This window comes from Gymnoscopelus microlampas (assembly GCF_963454915.1).
Source record: "Gymnoscopelus microlampas genome assembly, chromosome: 3".
Lineage (NCBI taxonomy): Eukaryota > Metazoa > Chordata > Actinopteri > Myctophiformes > Myctophidae > Gymnoscopelus > Gymnoscopelus microlampas.
This window is the reverse complement of record NC_139940.1, coordinates 27,262,649-27,283,867: the sequence shown is the minus strand read 5'-3', so window position 1 is coordinate 27,283,867 and position 21,219 is coordinate 27,262,649. Positions and strand designations below refer to the sequence as shown.

The 21,219-nt window shown below is 40.7% G+C and overlaps 1 protein-coding gene across 3 annotated transcripts in view; it reads right to left on the bottom strand.

The window, feature by feature from the left end:
• atp2c1 (ATPase secretory pathway Ca2+ transporting 1) overlaps positions 1–19,760 on the bottom strand; it is a 35,487-nt gene extending 15,727 nt beyond the window's left edge. The window contains exons 1-13 of one of the 3 annotated variants that reach the window (XM_084053801.1): positions 19,655–19,733; positions 13,543–13,737; positions 8,918–9,022; positions 8,209–8,325; positions 4,896–4,985; positions 2,476–2,511; positions 2,226–2,287; positions 1,863–1,971; positions 1,346–1,501; positions 961–1,029; positions 727–802; positions 538–604; positions 40–164 (exon numbers count right to left, since the gene is read on the bottom strand). In XM_084053801.1, coding sequence (XP_083909927.1) covers positions 40–164; positions 538–604; positions 727–802; positions 961–1,029; positions 1,346–1,501; positions 1,863–1,971; positions 2,226–2,287; positions 2,476–2,511; positions 4,896–4,985; positions 8,209–8,325; positions 8,918–8,986 — 976 coding nt within the window. In that variant the 5' untranslated portion in view covers positions 8,987–9,022; positions 13,543–13,737; positions 19,655–19,733. Of the gene's footprint in view, positions 1–39; positions 165–537; positions 605–726; positions 803–960; positions 1,030–1,345; positions 1,502–1,862; positions 1,972–2,225; positions 2,288–2,475; positions 2,512–4,895; positions 4,986–8,208; positions 8,326–8,917; positions 9,023–12,008; positions 12,196–13,542; positions 13,738–19,654 lie in introns of those variants that run through there. The other 2 variants (XM_084053800.1, XM_084053799.1) reach the window with 2 other exon arrangements.
• Between the last annotated feature and the right edge of the window lie 1,459 nt (positions 19,761–21,219).

The following is a 21,219-nucleotide window of genomic DNA, read 5'->3' as shown; positions in this document are numbered from 1 at the left end:
AGACTAGAATCTACTGTGTTACATGCACCAGGAACATACCAAGGGTTTCCACGATGGGGAGCTTCTTGATGATAGCCCTTTTCTTCACCATGCGCATGACACCCAGAGCCAGGGTTACTGTCACCACGATGGGCAGACCCTCTGGGATGGCGGCTACTGCCAGGCTGAAGAGGGAAGGAAACAGATCCACAATCAATACAGAGTGCTGTTTCACTTCAAGTGTTACACAATACCAAAAGGGCACAATATGCACACAGTAAGCAAAACGTGAAATTGTGTAATCTTAATTACAGCCATAATATTTGTGAAATAAAAGTACAAATAAAATCTGGGTATGGGTTCCCACTGAGCTAACCAGCTCAGTGGCCTTGTGGTTAGAGTGTCCGCCCTGAGTTTGGGAGGTTGGGTTTGATCACAGGTTTACAGGTATAAAGAAGTGGGTGAAATGATTTGCCGTACAAGCTCCACGGCTCCAATGCCGATTCAATAAAAGTGGAAAGAAAGGAAGAAACAGATCAGATATCAACCGCTGCATACCTCACACCAATAGTGAACATGTCCAATATCCGTTTTCCTTGGAGCCAGCCCACCAGCATGATCACCCCTGAAACATGACACACATTTGCATGTTGGTAGTTAACAGACAAAACTACATAGGCCTGGGAGAAGTTACACACAATGACTATACATTAAAAATATTAATTTGAGAAAACAAACATGGCCAACCTATTATCCCAAAGGAATATAGAGAGAGCTGTTTCCCTAGCAGGTCCATGCTTTTCTGTAGAGGAGTTTTAGGTGCCTGGATACAATAAACGATAAGGCTTATTTATTTCAATACAGTGAAAGCTTCAACAAGAGTGAAGATATATATATATATATTGTGTTCACACAAGATGCTGGGTCTACTGTACATTTAACTGTCATGGAATGTTTTTCCCCTACAAAACGAATACATACCTCCTCTGCTTGCATCATCTTAAAAACTTCCCCAAATTCAGAATTCTCTCCGGTTCCTATGACGATGCCCTGGAAGATACCAAACCAAAGGGAGACGAAACCTTTTGGTGACCAGCATTCAAATTACAGTAGAAGACAAATATTTTGCTTAGAATAGTTCTAGTTTCAGACAAAAAACACATTGATAACAGCAGAATTCACCTATACTGTCTTTAATGTTGTGCATTGTCTTTGTACTGTACACAAAAGGTATTGTTGTCTTTGTACTGTGTGCGTCAGCATGTGACTACTACGTAACAAGAGCAGCATTTAATTTCATGAGAGAGATTAAACCAGTGATTATGGGGTGTCTAGGCGAGGTGAGATTGTGAGGTGTTGTTGGTACCTTGGCTTTACCGCAGCGCACCAGGGTGCCCATGAAGGATAGGTTGCTGCGGGAGGCCGGGTCTCCATTAAGGGCAGCAGGCTGGTGAAAGGTGGACTTGGGGCAGGGCGCTGTCTCTCCTGTTAAACTGGACTCATCCACAGACAAGTCAGTCGCCTGGCAAAGGGGCACACAGAGCATTGAGATTCAAAGTTATCAAAGTGGGGTCCGGGGACCCACAGGGTTCCTTGAGGAGGTTCCAGGGGGTCCCCAGCAAAATGAGTCAACAGTTTAATTCCATGTTATATTTAGGATATGTGTACTGTAAATAGCCAATTTACAAGCACGCTGTGAGCCATTATAACTGCTATTTTTGAAACATTTTGAAAAGTCTTAACACATTTTACTCTTATGGGTGTGCCTGGCACAAGCACTTCTCTAAAGGGGGTCCGCGGCCTATTGCATTTCAATTTGGGGGTCCTAGAGAACACTGTTGTATAGGACCACCTACAGTACTGTGTTGTGTGCGTGTCAGTACCTCAAAGAGGCGGAGGTCAGCTGGGACCCTCTCTCCCACAGACAGACACACTGTGTCTCCTGGGACCAGGTCCCTGGCTAAAAGGTGCTCCAGTTTCCCTTCTCTTACACTGGAGGATGAGCAGGGAGGACGGAGACGGACATGGACAGAAAGATGGAGTAAGGTGGAAAGACAGAGGAAGGGAGAGAGAAATGGAGGAGGAGATAAGGAAAAGAGGTTTTGGGTTGAGACATTTACTAACATATTTTTCCCTTGTTTTTTTTATAATTGTATTAGATGTATTTGCCTTTATCACTCAGTTATTAAATACAACAGAGAGAGAGAGACACACACACACACACACACAGAGATTGTGATTCTCACCAGTAGCATTCTGGAGGCACTAGTTTTCCCAGTTCTTCCAGAGACTTCTCTGAGCGGTACTCCTACACAATAGTTCCAATGTAATTATTTTTGGCAGTATCATGCAGCCCATTGCTTACGTACAAAATAAGTAAAGAGTATCCAGAGTAATCCACAGAGTAACATTGGAACACCGTTCAAACATACACCTCTAAGTCAAAAAGCAGTCATGCATGAACACACATACACACACACACAACTTGAAGCTTACCTGGACAAAGGCAACTGTTACAACAATTATAATGGCCTGTCAGGGAGAGAAAGAGAGGAGAGAGAGAGATGAAGGGGTCTGTGAGTGATCAGCAAAAATGACACCAATAGCAGTGAATCCTGATCAAAACCAATGACATATGCTCGTCAAAAGAATCTAGAACTATCAAGCACAGCTCATCTCTCATGCTTTCTGGTGACGACACACGTGATAGAAACAGGAAACTTAGAATGCCAATTTCATAGTGGAATACTAACAGAGGGAGGAATGAAAATGACCAGGCATATTCTATCATGTAAAAACTAACATATATCATGTTAAGTTGCCATAAACTACCATTTTAAACAGTCAGCTCGTGATGTGAATCAAGTATTTGTCTTCATGATTCAAAGTTACTGCACTTCCCATGGACTCTGCTTCTACACCTGACCTGTCATTAAATACGACTGCTGTGTTGAACAACCTACTGTCTGTTTAAAAACATTCCCAGATTACAAAAATGTTTTTCCAGACATTACGATTACGGTACACACTTTTATACCAAGACTCTCTAAGTTGAGGTTGGGCTTTTCTATGATCAAGATTCCTGAGACCCATTTCTCAGGAATACGTAGCCAAGACACCCATGTCTTGGCTACCTAATTTGTTATCTGAGAGGGGTAACTGATTGAAAAGCTCCATAGAGGTATTCCCACAGATCTACAACTTGGTTTAGGCTATATAATCTAAAATGAAGTCTACTGTATGATACAAGTCAAATGATCTATTCGTGTATGGAATTGGAAGTTTCCACCCTGCAGGAATGGAGTATTCAGTTGGCTTAGCAGGTCTCCATGTCTTATATAGTTTCTGCTTCTTATTTAAACATGTTTTTAGAATAGTGTAATAGCAAAAATAGAAACATGCGACACTTCTGCCTGACAACAGCAACCGTAGCAAATTCATTAGGTTTTATTATATCTTCAGATTTTGAGCATCATGTGCTAGGCATTACTTGTGGATTGGCTATTATTGAGGTAGGTAGGGGACTGCTGCTTGTTAATTTGTTTTTGATGTAATACGCGAGACCTGTATTGATTCGGTACGCGTTTCATTATGGTCAATTGAGTTGGGGTCAGATCAGATTCAGTTACCTTGGATCCTGGGTCTGCATCATTATGTGTGAATTACACATAATGATAAACAGAGTGGATCTGAGAAGACCTGTACTCAGGAGAGAAAAGCATTAAGTGCTGCGTGATTAGTTTGACCTAGGATCAGATTACTGCAGCGTAAAATAAAAAAAGGGGGGGGGGGGGGGGGCGGGGTTGAGCTGCCAGCCGAGTTCAGTGAGCTGGGAGAGCGCATCAATCTATACCTCCATGGTGTTAAAGGTGCGCGATCATAGATTACTTCTTCATGCGAAAACATGCAATTATATTTAATTCTCTCTTATTGTAGGCTGCTCCGTAGCTGCTAGATTCCATTATGGAGTGTAAAATGGCATTTGTAATAGGAATTGTAAATACTAGGTTGGCAGGTCCTAATAATACCCAACAGTTGGGAGTCAGTTTCATAATATCTCGGAATCAATCAGATCTTGGAAAGAATTTCATGGGTCCCAAAAATGTTGGGACCAGTCGGATCTTGGAACAACTTTAATTTGTCATTTTGGACCCGTGAAGCAAACAAACGTCCCTTCGAGAAATAATAAAGCTTAACTCTACTCTGCACTACATGAACTAAGAAATAATGCTATGGTTTAGTCTTCAACTCAAGGACTTTAGTTACATCATCCCCTCTCCTCCATGTTTCTCTGCACGGAATACTGATGAACCAGAAATGTCAAAAATTATCTCCACAAGCTCGTTCTCTGAGGCCCCAATTTGCTGGCGGTGACAGGTAACCTATATAGAACTAGATGACAATGACATCATTAATTTTTTGCAGACCATAAGTCAAGAGTGCTTTGCATGGCACACTTCGATGGACACACACACACACACACACACACACACACACACACACACACACACACACACACACACACACACACACACACACACACACACACACACACACACACACACACACACACACACACACACACACACACACACACACACTATCTTTGCTGTCAGGTTCTGTTGTCCTGGAAACATTCGTCAGCACTCAGAGTGCAAAACCTAATTCATACTTAGCTGAAAATAACCCATGGCGACATCGTGCAACATGTATAAAGGCTTTACTATGTAAGCTGTCCCTGCATCCATGTCACCAAGATGAAATTAAAGTGCATTTGATTCAATCCATGTTTTTAATTAGTGTAGGCGTATAAGAGAAGAACAAAAGAATGACCAAAGAAAAAGTAAGAAAGGTAAAGTCCCAGTAACAGTAATTTTATTTAAATAAAGAAAACTGAAAAATGTCTGTGCACGTACCACAGTGATGCTACAGGCGTCATCAAACTGGTGCATGAGAACACTGATGACTGCCGAGGCCAGCAGCAACATGATGAGAGGATCCTTAAACTGCAGACAGAGAAAGAAAGAAAGAAGGAGAGTGTGTGTGTGTGTGTGTGTGTGTGTGTGTGTGTGTGTGTGTGTGTGTGTGTGTGTGTGTGTGTGTGTGTGTGTGTGTGTGTGTGTGTGTGTGTGTGTGTGTGGGGGAGTAGTGTAATATAGAAAGATAGTAGTGGTTCGGAGAAAGAGAGAGAAGTAGTTATGGCATAAATGAAATGGGTTAGGCTTACAATAGTGCAAAATCAATGTCAATGTTCTACATTCAGTTAATATGCCCCTGTTACTCAACTCCTGTGTGTGTGTGTGTGTGTGTGTGTGTGTGTGTGTGTGTGTGTGTGTGTGTGTGTGTGTGTGTGTGTGTGTGTGTGTGTGTGTGTGTGTGTGTGTGTGTGTGTGTGTGTGTGTGTGTGTGTGTGTGTGTGTTTTGGAAGGTCAATACCAACTTGACATGTCAACATGGTCAGAAAGGTGTCAATCATTCATTGTGGAGCACATTCTTTCAGTGATCCAGGCCAACAGGTCCACGGCTATTTTCAGCTGCACGCATTCAAATGACCCCATTTCCATCCTAACAACAGGATCGAACAGACCAACCAACAAAGCGCTTCTACTACATTCTTCTGCATTTTTCCAGTGAACGGCAGCAGCACTGCAGGAAACTAAGTGCTCGGCTCTAAAATTGAAAAAACACTTAAGCTTCTTTATTTTCCAGTGAGCTAGTTCATTTGAAGAGAAACTTGGTCGATATGTTTATATTACTGGTAAAAATTGCTGGTATAGTATCCAGGATGTGGGAGGAAATGAACCACCACCACCAACTAGCCAAATGCATTTATAAGTCCTTCATGACTATATAAATTCATCATGAATGGTACATTATGAGAGAAATTAAACCACTGCAACCTGTAGACAAGATTAGTTTCCTTCCATGGTCATAAAGTCCATGCAATTAACTGGTAGTAATTTCCTGTTCCGAGTAGCATCTGCCTGTGACTACTGGATCCAGCCCGTCAGCTATGTGAAGCTGTTGTGTCTATGGCTCATTTGAAAAAGCAGACTGATGGGCATTCTGGTGGCTACGTGGGCTGAAGTGCAAGCAACATTTAGTTCACATTCTGCATGTAATGTAACTACAACTAGTAACTAGAATTTTCGCAATTCAGGGAAAATTGCAAAGTGTGGTTGCGCCAACGCTTGTCGCGGGTCGCTGCCGCCAGGACTCGAGGAATACGCTGGGAGGAATACCGTCGGAGGCTGCGCCAATTACATTGTCACGTGACTCCTGAGATCACTTGTGTTTCATTTTGAGATGATTGATCCCCCAAAATAGGGTTTTTGCATCAAATGGTTCCATTTTGTGCATTTGTGGCTATTTGTGGCTATGGATCAAAGTGGAAATGCTTTTGGGGATTCATTGAGTAAACCACCCTTGACATGTGATTCAAATTTGGGATTGACCAGACGTTTCGTTTGTGATTTTTGGCCTTTTTTGTAAAACAGGCCCCTCCCGCTAACTTTGGAAGCCATTTACAGACGAACGGTATGGACTATCAAAATTCTGCTTATGGTTTCAAATTGCAATAACATCAAGTGTATAACTAGTTTTATTATCAAACAATGCGTAAGCATTGTGTGTCACTTCTAAATGCTTTTCTAATAGCAGCAAGTGATAACAATGACAAAGAGCTAGCTAGATGGAGCAGGAAGGAGATATGAGAGAGTGAGAGACAAGTGTAAATGTGTGTCTGAAAGACAGAATGGAAACTGAGGGTAGAAAAGAGAAAAATAGGACAAAGCCCTCTCTTTCATTTCAGGGAAGAACAAACAGCCTCTCCTCTGCTCCTCTCATCTCCTCACATCTCCCATACCATCCTTCCCATTTCTCTCATCTCCTGCCCTCTCTTCTGGTGGCTGTGCTATATTTAACCTCTCTCTGTTCTGCTTGTGGCCACAGAGGACACAGCTCAGCACCATAGCACACATCTCTCCTTTTTCCTCCTTCCCCCTAGAAACCAACACATAACATTTGGGAGTTTGTGTCCTTGTCAAAGACACCAAGCTCAGGGGTTGCCTGCGATTGCCTGGGGCAGAGTAGCAAAGATATTTCACTTTGAAAAACTAAAGGGGCAATGAACGGACATTTCATCACCAGCCACTGAAACAATTTGACCAATTTGATATTATAAAAAGCAATGACCGATTACCTGCCAAAGCAACTTGTAAATTAGGCAATTCATGACTAATTCCACTTGGTCTAACACATTCATTTTGTATCCACCATAGTGACTTTGAGAGGAGAGTTTGGAAAAGAGGCTAGGAGAAAGACTATTCTCTGTGCCTCAGGAATTGACCGATGCCCAAGTCCCATCCCCTTAAGCTACTATTGGAGCTGACTAGAGTAAGAGTGACAGCTGTCAGTGTCAAAGCTACAGATTTATATTAGAATATAATAAAATAATACTAAAATAAATATGTCTCTCTAGGTCGTCCTCAGACGAGCCCTCCATCGTCGCTTCCAGTCATCCCGGTTCTCAATACATCTGGCCAGTTCATTGGTACCGTGCTTGCATCATTCTTGAGTACATCCATGTACTATATGGTATATGCTGTAACTCTATGGTCAAAACAATATTCCAAGAGGCTGTATTTTACACAATATTTGGAGCATACAGTACTAAAGTAATCTAGAAGCCATCAAAAAGTCCTTTATAATGTCATGGAGATAAAATGGGGGATACATTTTTTTCTATCCCATGCACATCTTTATACCATTTTCTACACAAACACAATTGGCCAGTCTGTGTTCAAGGGGAGGAAGGGGCAGGGTTGTGGGTGCATGTGCTCTCATGAGAGTATGTGTCTTTCTTATACTATTTATAAAGGGCCTACTTTTGCTTTCAGAAATTGTGCCATGCTATGGTAAAACAGAGTTGACTGGAATTCCAGTTTTTGTTGTAAAGTAGTAACTACTCAGATACGTTGTCGGTCGTGAAGAAAAAAAAGGAAAGAAAAAGCACAAACATAATCCTGGTGTACATACATGGGTACTACTCTGCTCTACATACATGGGTTTAGTGCTGCTAACAATGAGAATGTGAGACCTGGCTCTATGGCTTTCCAGCAGATCAGTCTTGAAATTATGTCTTTAAGACTGTAACATTCTTAACATGTTTTCTTTGTGTTGTAGTGTGTTATTTATGTATTAAAAAAACGTTTAAAAAACATTTAGTACCTGGGAGATGTATTTCTTCCATAGCGGCTCCTCCTCACTGATGTCAAACTCGTTCCAGCCATGATAGGCCCTTCGCCTGCACACCTCCTCCTTGGTCAGGCCTAATTGTAGGTCAGCCTGGGAAGAAGACACATTGCCACATCAGCATATGTGACAGCGATGTTTTGATATTCAATGTATTTGAAAGGAATCCTCATCAGTACACTCGTTTCTGGAGTCAAATTGCTACAAAGGATCATGACATGATTATATTTATGTCGTTGAGCAATAGACAATACTGCTTTTAGTGTTTTCACCTTAGATGGTGTCTGAGCAGTAGTAGTACTGAGGAAGAAGCTAAACTATCATTTTAACTTTGTACAATTCTGCTCGGCCAGAATATAAATCAAAAGAGATACATCATGGTTTGCCATGGTTTGTCAGTGGTGAGGCAGTAGTAGATGGTATAAGAGTATTTCCTTAAGTTAACTTTCTTAAGTGCTTCTCTCACAAGCACGCATACTACTGCACCTACCATTCATCAATAGTATTTTGGTTCATACTGTAAGCTTTGGTCCTAGTCACCAGCAATGTGGCGGTTCTATAGGATACGTGCACTGTTTTGCACTGCCAACCAATTTCCCCTCGGAAATTAATAAAGGCCAACTTATCTTATGTTATTGTGTACAAGTACTCTAGCCACGTATGGTACAGTTTGTTGTCTTATTACCTGGAGGATACACGCTACTTCGTTGACGGGGAGTTCACTGGCTTTCTTTGAGGCTAGTACTGGGACCATGGTCTCATCTTCACTATAGGGTTGTCTCTCGGAAAGCTGCAAGACAAAGACAGAAAGCTCAGGCAGATAGAAACATGCAACACTGGGGAACAAATACAATACTTTAAGTGCTAATGTTCCATTAGTGCCATTAGTCTGTGTCTAGCATCTAGACACGTAATCCACATCTGATAGTATTACAAGTACCGTATATGATCTGCCTGTAATCCGTACGCAGCTCAGACAGAGCAATGTTTTCTTGTCAATGGTCACCTGAGATTAACTAGTAAATCCCCACAGATTAAATATATCTATTACAGGTGACAAAATGGTTAGTGTAATCTTAATCTGATCTACAGTATTTCAATTACTGAGACTCATCCTAAACAGTACATGGGAAAGTACATCATTTTGCACATTTGGAAGTAATGGATAATAGTAATGTAGATCATGGGTCTTCAACAGCTGGTCCACTAAATCTGTGTGTGCTAGGGACTATATTATTTTGAATATTTTCATATTAACCACTTCAACCCTCGCATCCATATTCTGGGGGGGGGGTAACATTAGCCGAAAATAGCAGATCTACAAGATCTATTGTCGGAGAAGAGGTTTGGTATACAGGGAAAAAAAGAAGTATAGAGCCAAAGGTCAAGTTTACAAAGTATTGAGGGTTTAAAGGTTTAAGTGGTTAAATGTCTGAAAACACACATTTAACATGAATCCGATATGTAGTGGGGGTCCCTGCTTCATCTCTCTCTCAGTTAGGGGGTCCTTGGCCGGAAAAACATTGAAAACCCCTGTACTACATGATGATAATGATAATTCATAATAGGCCTACATAATAGGCCTACATAAAAACAAAGGAAATATGTCTGTCTTCATTTGGAATACATTAACTCTCTCAGTGCCACACAACGAGATATCCCGAGTTTTTTCTGAATGCCCTCAGTGCCAAAACTTTTTTTTCTGATTATGTTTGGCCTTATCGATTGAAATGTGCTCAGTTTTGATATTTTTTGTGTGTAACCTTAATTATAGTTTTTTTGTTTTTACAATGAGGAATTTGTTTTGTAAGCCTTTTTTCTTACACATTTACCATTAACTGACTGATCTCAAACATCCCTGCTGCAGCCTAAGGCTATTTACAGAAAATATGCTAAAATAGACTAAATATATTAGACCCATAGTTAAACAGATGGAAAGTCAAACTGCCTCATAGGCATCAAATGGTTAGTGTGTGTAAAGTTCAGAGGCTGTCTCGGTAGATGTTCAGTTTAAGAAATCAACAGAATCATTGGATATGAACAATACAACCATTCATCACAAGTTTTAGCCTGTCATTTTGTCTATGCTGGGTTTTTAAAAATACTGGGCCAGTATTTGAAAAGGTTTCAATACTCTCATTTTCTGCACTATCGATACCAGATGCACTGTCTCCTAATATGTAAAAAAACTCAAATACAAAAATATAATAAAAACACAGAACACACACACACACACAAGTATTTGGTTGGGCAGGTTTGTGGACAATTTGAGCAGTGGCTCTCTTTTTTGGCTTCAGTACCCTACCCCTTTCCCCTGATTTCTGGATCCAAGTAGTACCCCCTTTACCAGATTTTGTGCTTAGAAAACTTAAAACAAGTGAATAGGAGAAGAATTGTGTACTGTGGGGCATGCATCTGCTGTAGACCTGTTTTCTTAAATAAAAGGTTGAAAAAGAAAAAAGAAAAAAAAAAAAAACTTGGGGTTGATGTTGGGTCGCGACAGCTTCAGATCTAGTAAGTTTAGCTACTGGGTCGAGAGTGAGAGCTGTGTGTGACAGCAAACCAAAACTGTTCAATGAACAACATGCTTCCCATATTGGCATAACTGAGAAAGGTGAAAAATATCTTTGCATGGAGATGAAGTGTCCAACTACAAAGCGCGTTAAAGTAGCATAACAGCATTCATTACATTGTGGTGTGCGAAGGGAGTGTGTGTGTGGGTGGGCGCGAGAGAGAGAGAGAGAGAGAAAGGGAGGGAAAGAGATCTGTGACCAGAGTAGAGTTAGATGGTCTTGCAGCCTGCAGATGGATATTTATTGTTTCTGTTTGTTCCAAATACATATTATTTTATCATCCCCAAAAGATTAGAAATTGACAATTCAAAATATACTCCTCGTTGACTTACATTGTACTCTGAAACAGCTCTCAAAGTCACTCTTTTAGCACAACGAACGCAAACAAAGTTGATTCAGACAATATAGAGCATCACCAAACCCAGTACGTTTTTTTTTTAAATAAAAATGTACACTTCCTGTTGATTTTGCCATTTTTATTAGGAAGAAAACCCGGACTGAATCCATGGATCCGGATCTTCAAATAGTAAAATCAACAGGAAGTTAACTACACAACCAAAACCTCTACCAAAGTGGTATTGCCCTTTAAGTACTACTGTACTGGTAACACTCTCTTGTGAGAACATTGCATGATGTAAGGAGGGTGATGTGTGAATGACTCTTCCCCACCTATTCTGGCCATTTATATAAAAGAAATTGCCGGCAATACTGGTTGTTGTGTAAAACGTTATAGATAGCTTAAGCCTGCACACATACACGGTTGGCATGCCATGGTGTTCGTTTGCAGATCTGAACACGGTGTTGGCTTCCTAAAGTTTGCGAATGCAGGACCTATGTGACTAGTTTTGATGAGCAAATATGAGGCGGCATTCTAAGCAAAAGTCAATCCAAATTGTGCTTCAATCTCTCCCTCACATGAGTGCAGTTTGGAAATATGTCACATTTTAGGCTAATGAACAAGAAAAGGCAAAGGATACCAGCAAGCCCATATCATGCAAGTGATGCTAAAGAGCAGTACCAACCACGGGTGCCAGGCCTCACAGCTGTGCAAATGGTCATTGTGTCACAGTGCAGCAGTGAAACGACCTGGGCAGGAAACAGTGCAGCTGCACATTGTTGCTGACCAGCAAGGAAAAACGTATCAGCCTCCGTGGCCAGAGCACGGCAGTCAGTGATTTTAGTGTTGGCCAGAGAAGCCCGTACCTGAGAAGATCGCCGTCGCTGGAACAGGTGGCCAAAGACGAAATTGGGCTTGTCTTGTCGCAGGAGATTCAGCATTTTGTCCATGAGTTCAGACGGTTTGCTCTCGCCCAGATCTCGCTTTGTGTCGGAGTATTGGAACCTTTGCAACAGATGAGCTTTGTGTGTGTCGTATTTATTCCCTCGGGGGAGGACTGCTAAGTAAGCTACTCTGGCTGCTTTCGGTTTCGAACTCCTGCGGGCTGATACAACATAATAGTATTTATTTAGTAACCTCTTCAGTTATGCCCTGTAGGCAAGCCACGTTGCAGGTAAAGCCACGTTGCATGTGCCACCACCTTTTTTTGGGTGGTGGCACCCGCTAGTGGTTGAGGCCCTAGGCGACCTTTGCATCTTTGTCCCTTCCTTGTGTATTATTACCTCCAAGGAGTAATGCACAGAACATACAGTAGGTTCTACTGATCTCTAAAAGCAATATTAAAACTAGTCTACTACAGCTTTTCTCCATCTCTCGTTCCCTGCTCTCATCTCTCCGTCACTTATATACACACACCTCAAATTGCAGGGCAGGCAGAGCGACAAAATGCAAGCTGAGACGGACATTGTAAGACCTTTGGATAAGCTTAGCTTGTAGTATCCCCCAGCAAAGTGTATAAATCCTCATATAAAAAGGGGGGAATCCCCGCCCATCATCTTGAAAAATGAATTTTAGGCCCTGCTCATCACACTGCTGCTGCCGTTTCCAGCATAGTGTAAATACACAGAGCTGAGCGCTCCCGTTGAAAACAATTCAAAACATACGCTGCACTCAGGAAAAAACACCTGGTGGACACAGCCATTTAATGGTACAAATCAGAATATGGGGAAATACTGCATGACCCCATAAAGTCACAACAACAGCACTGTACCTACAATATACGCATGTTCCCCTGTTGGCTTTTTCTTCTGCATCATCCTTGTGATGTGCAACACCTCAGTATTTCCCAGTGGGGTGAAAGTAGTTTTTTGTAAAAAAATGTATTTTGCTATATATTGTGATAGTAGTCGTGGTGCTATAGAGTTGTTGCCTTGCAACAGTGGTCTCCTCATCTCTCCAGCTCTTTAGTAAACAAAAAAAATGGTTTTCAGGTTGGAATACCAGTTTTATCCAATCATCACGTAAAAATTAACCACATCCCCTAAGCTATAAATACTACATCTCCAGAGTCACCATATCAGCACTGAGGCCCAGGAATTTTAGCCTCCTAGCCTCTGCCAAGACATTCAAATTCAAATCATCACAATTAGCCAAGATTCTGACATTTTTAATACTTCAGAATGATATTGGTAGTGTATTTGAGAACAGTGACAAAGACAAAACATTGAAAAGGCTTTAAAAAAATGTACAGCTATAAATAGGATATGCATGTGTATATTTGGAAAGGATATGCAAGTATTTTGCATCAAACGTAAGTGCAACCCACACACTAAATCCTTTGTTCCAGCTTGACATACTGTAGACATATTAAAGCCCACCACCAGCAACTAATTTACCTACTTTGATTAAACTGCAGGGTCTACAGAAGTACTGGTGGCTGTTTGCGGTCGTTTTTCTTGACCCCTTATCCAACAGTCAATGGTAGCCTCGAAGACAAGCCGACCATTAGCATGAACCAAGACAACAGCAATGCATTCCAGATTTCCAGAGCCACCTATCCCCTGCCGCAGTCACCACCTGTAACTCTCAAGAACACTAGAGAGGGATACAAGCAAAAGTGGCATCATGTTCCTTTGCTCCTGGAGACACTGTCCTATTGCCCTATTTGAAGGAGACAGTAGAAGGCATTGCATAAGATGAGGTTGAGTAGTTGAGAGGATTGTTTCTGATTAAGAGTGACAAGAGCTTAAAGCTGAGGTACTCCTGCTGTCTCCTCCCTCTCTGCTCCACTTGATCAATGAACACTAACACCTTGTCTGATTAAAAAGGGAAACTCAATCCCCCCAACCCAACCTGCCCCCCCAGTTGCTCTACTGCTTCCATTATGGTTGCTAAAGAAGTGATCAAATATAAATAAAAAACAAGCAACAACTTATACTTATAAGTGAAATTCCCCTTTAAGCTGGAGCAGAACAACCAAATGAAATCTGAGGTGGAAAGAATAACACAATGCAAGACCTTCAGTTAACATAGCATCAATGTACATATGTTTTGAGGACCCTGGAAGAGCCACAGAGCCTGGGCTATTTTCAGTGCATATTTACTTATTGTTATCTGTCTGGATATTCTTTTTTTCAAAACAAATGTTCTAAAAATAAAAACTCAAAGAAAAAAGGTTTCAGGCCCCCAATTCCATATCTTACATCAATTGTGCCAGGTGATTTTTAATTGTCTGTGTTGTGATGTTTCTTTATATTCAACTTTTGCTGTCTGTTTTAGTTTGTTTATATCGTTTGTAAATCAAAATATCTAAAAAAAATGACATATGAAAAGTGAAAAATCAATAAGAATCGTTCTCCCCTTGCTGCTAACAACAAAAAAAACTTTCAAAGAGCTACTAAGTTAGGTACTAACCCCCTCTGCTCCAATGACAATGTAGATGCTGTGAGGCCAACAGGAGCCCCCAGCAGTTCTGGGTATTGGGCAAATGTCCAAGAGGTTCAAGATGAGTAATATAACTGCTCTCTTCTCTTATCTCTAGCCTCGTTCTCTTCTTCCTCAAGTGTACAACCTTTCTTTCCACTCAGTGGGGTTAATTATTTTCAGGCAACTCCAATTAGATCCAGGTCAAACTCTATTAACGATCTTGGAGACAGTGATGGAGAAGTGCCAAAGCCCTGAAGGGAGGGCCTCTTTTTTTAACCACAGCAACTTACAGATGAGTCACGTCACACTGCCTTTAGAATGCACATCACATAAAGCTGATAAGAGCTGAGACCTGTTTCACAATTCCGTGAGCGTGATATACATGCTAAGTGAGTATTAAGCCATGTCCAGCACATGGAGATAACTGTAGTTTATGACCAAGATTACCAGGTAGATATTACAGCAATGAGCATGGGGCTAAACCCACCGGCTGCAACTACTGCAAGCATATAAACTATGCTCTTAGTGGCACTAAACACTTTCCACTTGGAAGCGTCAAAGTCAAATTTACATTTTCTGAACTCAACTACTTTCAACCACTGAATAAGATGTTTTTGTTGCCATTGTATTACTATAGTAGCCAGCTATAGTAGTCACTTACTCAAACCTATTTGATTGGTTTAGATACATTAGAACAGTTTGGGTCATGTGTACAGATCACATGCAACAAGACAACGCACACAAGACTGAAGACATACACAATACACAATCAATACAGCTTCACATGACTTCACACATGAGCACAAAAAAGGGCAAGATGCCAAAATGCACAGTGCAGGGTCTGACATCTACCACCTACTAATAGATGGCATGATATTCATGGACATGTCTCTGTTACTAAACTAGTCCACTGAAATGTAAGCCAGTCTAACCGCCCACAACGGACGCAAGTAAACTTTCCTTGCCTGCATTCTAAATCAGATTGAAACATCATTCTAACATCCTGACTATTCAGCACTGCAGGAACGTGTTTGTCGAGTTCAACAACAGTTTCTGGTCCCATTTTAGGTGAGAAATAGGCTATGCAGTTGCTCAATCATGATCAATCGAGCATCTACAACTGCTTGTTTAAAACTTTGCTTGTCTGTCAAGTGGTGTTGTGTATCGCTCATTGACGAAGCGGTTGATATTCACTTTGACGCTTTCCTCTGCGTCCTCGCCTGCTCTGCTGCCAATCCATGATCTTTTGGAGGGGTCCCTCTTTTACTTTGGATTAAAATGATTATGTTAGGCTATAATCTTCACTGTACTTTCCAGCCATGAGTAAATCCACACTGAAAGTGAATACGCAGCAATAAGGCAAACAATGCATGCATTTTTCTAAATGAGGTAAATGCTTTATTAAATGTTTTACCGCAAATAAAATCATCCACCTGCATGAATGATGCATCACCAAATTAATAGTTTGATGTGTAATATTCCCGGACGCATTTTCGTATTGTTTATTCGTGTTGATCCTGATAAGGAGCAATATATATTTAGTCTCCTTAATGACTCAGGTCTCTCACTGTGTGCGAAAAGGGGCTGCCTTTTGTCTTTTGTCCGGGAAAGAATTAAAGCCTGACCAATGCCAGATTTTTCTGTCCGATGCCGATCCTGATTTTGGAGGTTTCCTATCTAGACCAGATTACTGATGCTTTGACCGATATTTTGTGTAATTTATTTTAATTTAATGATACATTTGAAAAAAGTAGATTTGACTAATGATTCTATTTTGAGAACATTTAACTTATAAGCAAAACATATTTTAAAAGTATATTAAACTTAAATACATGCAATGTACATTCAACTTTAATTCTACATTGAACTAGCAAACATGTTGTAAATAAATATAAAACACAGAAACTACGTGAAATCAATCACAAAAGGTTAAAAACAGGGTTATAAAAATAATGTCAAAAACAAAAAGGATATTGTTAATAGTAACTACCCAAAACGTGGTTAAAAATTGCCATAATTGCCAAAACTCTGACTTAACTGACCAACACTGCAGCTAATGAGGAAAGGACATGAGTAATTTATTATCAGGAGCGACATGAATGTTAAGTGCACCCTAGAGACAGTTTGATCATACCACCTCCAGTTACTTTAGCCTAACTAGGCTATAATATCTATCTCCGGCATCACCTTGTGAAAATTCTGCCAATTTTGTGTCACAATTCAGTCAAAATGATCACTGCCGTCTACAGTGAGATCACGGTGAATCAGGTCATCGTCAAGGACAAGGCAAAACTTTCTAACCACAGATTTGAGACCAGACAAGACTCGATTAACTATTTCAGCCCTGGAGGAAATGTAGGGAGGCAGAAACACAAACCTGTGCGTGACTCGTGCACGCGCGCGCGCGCGCACACACACACACACACACACACACACACACACACACACACACGCACACACACACACACACATGCACACGCACGCACACAAAAAAGAGCTGTTGAAAGTAATGACCAGTGTGTGAATGTTACAAGTGAGGGATGGCTACCTGGCTAGCATAGGAGATCGCTGGTCTACCTGAAGAGGTGTGAGAAATACAGACTGAGAGAAAGAGAGACAGTTCGAGAGCTGGTGATGCCAGCATGGCCACAAAATGCCCTTCCTCCCTTTGGCAGGTACACAACAAGAGCAAACATACAGTTTCAACACACATCGCACTGAGTATACAGACAGCTTTTTAAATACAAGCAGACAATATTACGAATATCTGACCAATAGTATATTATGGAGAAGGATGTATGAGTTGTTTACATGCATTTTCCTATTCTTCTGAATCTGATGACATATTCATGCAATACTCTTGCATGAATCAACATTCTGAATCTTTCCATGGAAAACAAGGATGCACACAGATTCAGGTTACCCATGTCTCAGTATCTCAGATAAATATCTAATCTGGGTATCTGAAAACAAAACCATCTCATTATTTGCATGTTACTTTATATGATTCTTTCACTCAATGAATTGCAGGCAACATGACACTATTTGTGGAAAATACTCCAGCTCAGAAACTTCACCGTCACGCTTACTGCACTAGTTGCTTTGTGCAGAAATTTCACAGGTTGGTGTAGCCTCAATGGGCAGAATCCAGGCTGAAATCTATATAAGACATGCTTGGAAGCTCTTTTGTGGTAGGGTTAGTTATGAGAAAGAAATACCTAATTTAAATGAGGGGAAACGTGAATTATTTTTCTTTTCACTAACAATCAAGACTAAGTAGGTAATTCAGTAGGTAAATATAGAAATTGTGGGTAGTGTTCAGCATTCAATCTAGCCAAATACGTTATTTGCAAATATTCTACTGTAAACAATCTCTTATTGGGCACTGGGGTGGCATAGAGGTAAAGTGCCCGCCCCACCCACCCCCATCAGGGACTAGGGGTTCGAATCCAACGTGGTGCCTCCGGCTTGCCCGGGCATCCTTATGAGCACAATTGGCCATTTTGCTGGAGGGAAGAGGCAGTCTTTGTTGCTGCACCAGTGACTCCTACAGGTTGGTAAAGGGTGACAAATTAATTGTGTATAGGAGGAGGATGTTGTTTCAATACTGCCCCTAGGATAAACCAGTTCTCCTCCGTTCTCTCTTTGTAGTCAGACTGCCATTGGACAATGTAAAATGTAGAATTTCATCACATTTCCAGCCTGGCCACCATTGTGGAAACTCCCATTAAAACTTTTTTCCTTGCATTTGAAGACAGTGTGCCTTCAGTCTGGCCACCTACAAACTGAGTACGGGTTACATCCATACGAATGGCGAAAGGGCAGGTGACCAGCCTTTGTAGCATACATTTCACAAACAATTTGATCTTTTTTTAAAATATATATATATATATATATATATATATATATATATATATATATATATATGACATCTGAGTAGTTGGCAGAGTAGACAAACCTACAGTACCAGCTCCATTCTAAATATACAAGACTTTGACTGGTGGTTTACCATTAGTTAGAACTAAATATTGGGTGTAATTCTGTGACACATAACCATAAACATCTGTCACATCAGTACTTGGTCGGTACCCAATAATCCAAATTTCCTAAAAATCAAGGGCCTCAGTACCCATTTTAGATAGTAAACAAACAGAATATGCTGAATGGACACACTGCACAACCACATCCCTCTGAGAATATTCTGGATCGTGGGTGTGCTCAGAAGTTAAATTATATAGTACAGTAGCTAATGCTCTCACAAATAACTGAAGCTGCTCCATCTTGACTTGCACCGAGTCTGAACATGCCGTGTCCATCCTCATAAACATAAAGCACTGTGGGCTCCATCATCACAGACTTAAACACCCATACAGGAAGGTTAGCAGGACTGCAACACTCATATTCAAACAAACACACAAACACCATAGTAGTCTTACTAATGTCGTTCCTTAAATGACATATGAATGTTGCTTGAATATTCAATATAAACTCGTTTGTCTCATGGGTAAATAAATAAATATACAATGTTATGATTCCAAAACTCTCCCAAAAAAAGAATAAGGATCCTTAACGACGTGGATCAACTTGAAATGTGAAAGTTTTATCGTTCATGTTTGCAAAGAAATCTAAAAGTAATCCATTGATTACCAGGCAAAGCCAAGTTTATTTACAGACCAAACACCAATAAATAAAGGACATATCGTTGAAGCTAAAGCTAAATGGTCAATAACTGGCTGACAAGCCATAACACTGCGGACTATAAAATACAATTATTTTCATAAATATTCGATCCTAGAGGATATGGCGGTGGAACGAACGGTGGCATCAGCAGCGACCATGTAAACAACAATGTCACCTACATACTAGTACTACCCAAAGTTAGCAGTGTCTCTAAGCTGCTAACGTTAGCATGATAGCCTCGATCAGCAGCTTTGCTAAAAGATGCTGCTATCGCTGCGGAAGGAAGGAAGTTCAAGGCAATGTGGGTTAACTATCACCGACGCACATTATTTAGTTTAAATGGGCCGTGTTGTGTTTTCAAAGGCCGCGGTTTTGATGGAAACGTGGCGATAACACAGAAACTTACCAAAAGCTCCCGTTTCTTCAGCATCTTCCGTTAAATCCTGCCAGTGTGTCGTTTCGTTTTGTCTTTGACGGTCGGTCGCTCGGTGGGCAGTGTTGCCAGGTTTTACGAGAGAAACAAGCAACCAGGTTTATGAAAACAAGCCCAAAAGAAGCGGTTACCGGCTATTTTCAAATACATCTTTAAAGAAAATGTGGAATATTTGGAAGATGTTTTAAACATTCTAACAACACACGGGGCTCCCTGGCACAACACATTTTCAGATGGGGGGTCCATAATGACATGAAATTATTTGAGAACCACTGGTTGAAATGATAATTTAAAACTTTTGGGAGCAAGCCCAAATAAGCAACTACACATTAGAAACAAGCCCCAAAAAAACAACTCGCAACTACCAATGTTTAAATTACAAGCAACTTTACAGAAAAAGTAGCTCCCAAAGTCGCTTATAATAAGCGGACATGGCAAAGCCGTCGGTGGGTCTCGGTGTGGAAGAGGCGGAGTCAGTTGTCATGCGTTAGTCTGGTTGAAGAGAGGGCAATGGGCATTATTTTGCCCTCATAGCAGGCAGCACTTCATCCCATTATTTCACAATATCGTGATATTTTTGTGTTAAAACAAAACGTTTTTTGTTAAAAGGTTAAAGCACTATATTCTAAATCTATATTGTTATATATAGAGTGTTTTTTGTTTAGTATTATGAGTCTCCCTGTCTTAGCCTTGGATCAAGACTATCATAGATATATTTGATCGAGTCCGACTTTTACTTTCGTATGATATCTATGCAAATATCAGAATCGGTTAAATACATACTATGACTTGATCCAAGGGCAGGGCAGGATATCCCTGTCAGGTGGGTTGCCAATTTAAGCCAATCAGGAGAGAGAGAGTAAATCATTTATAATTTATTTGTGTCATCAATTCTGATTTCACTTGTTTAATCTGACTGTATCCTTTCCTGTGTGAGTTCTCTTTCCTGATTGGATACAATTGATATCCCGACCTGAAAAGGCATTTTCTGTTTACTAAAGGGCTAGAGAGACAGGCAGGGGGAGACCCCTACTGAACAAACATGCTATAACGAAGTAGTACTATCAGAATAATCTCTCAAAACGGATTCAGAGCTCCGAGCAGAGGGTGCTGTTTTTCCTTTTTTTTTTCCTTTGGGTTCCCAGATTGCTATCAGAATATAGAGCTATTTAACACAAATAAATATCACTTACCTACCTTTAAAACCAGGGTACCCGCGGATCATTAAAAAGTCTTAAAAGGTCTTAAATTTGTACTTAAGAAGTCTGCAGATACCCTGTTTAAAACAGCGGTTCTCAAACTTTTTCATGTGGAGTGAGACCCCCAAATGAATCAATTTAAGCCAATAACCCTCATGCAAAATGTGTGTTGTTAAAATGTTGAAAATAGCAGATCTACAAGGTCAAGGTGCTGTACAGTTCAGTATAGGGTTAAAGTGGTGAAACTGATGCTGAAACTGATGCTGTATTTTGCTGTATGTTCCAGGGGACCCCCTGGACACACACACACACACACACACACACACACACACACACACA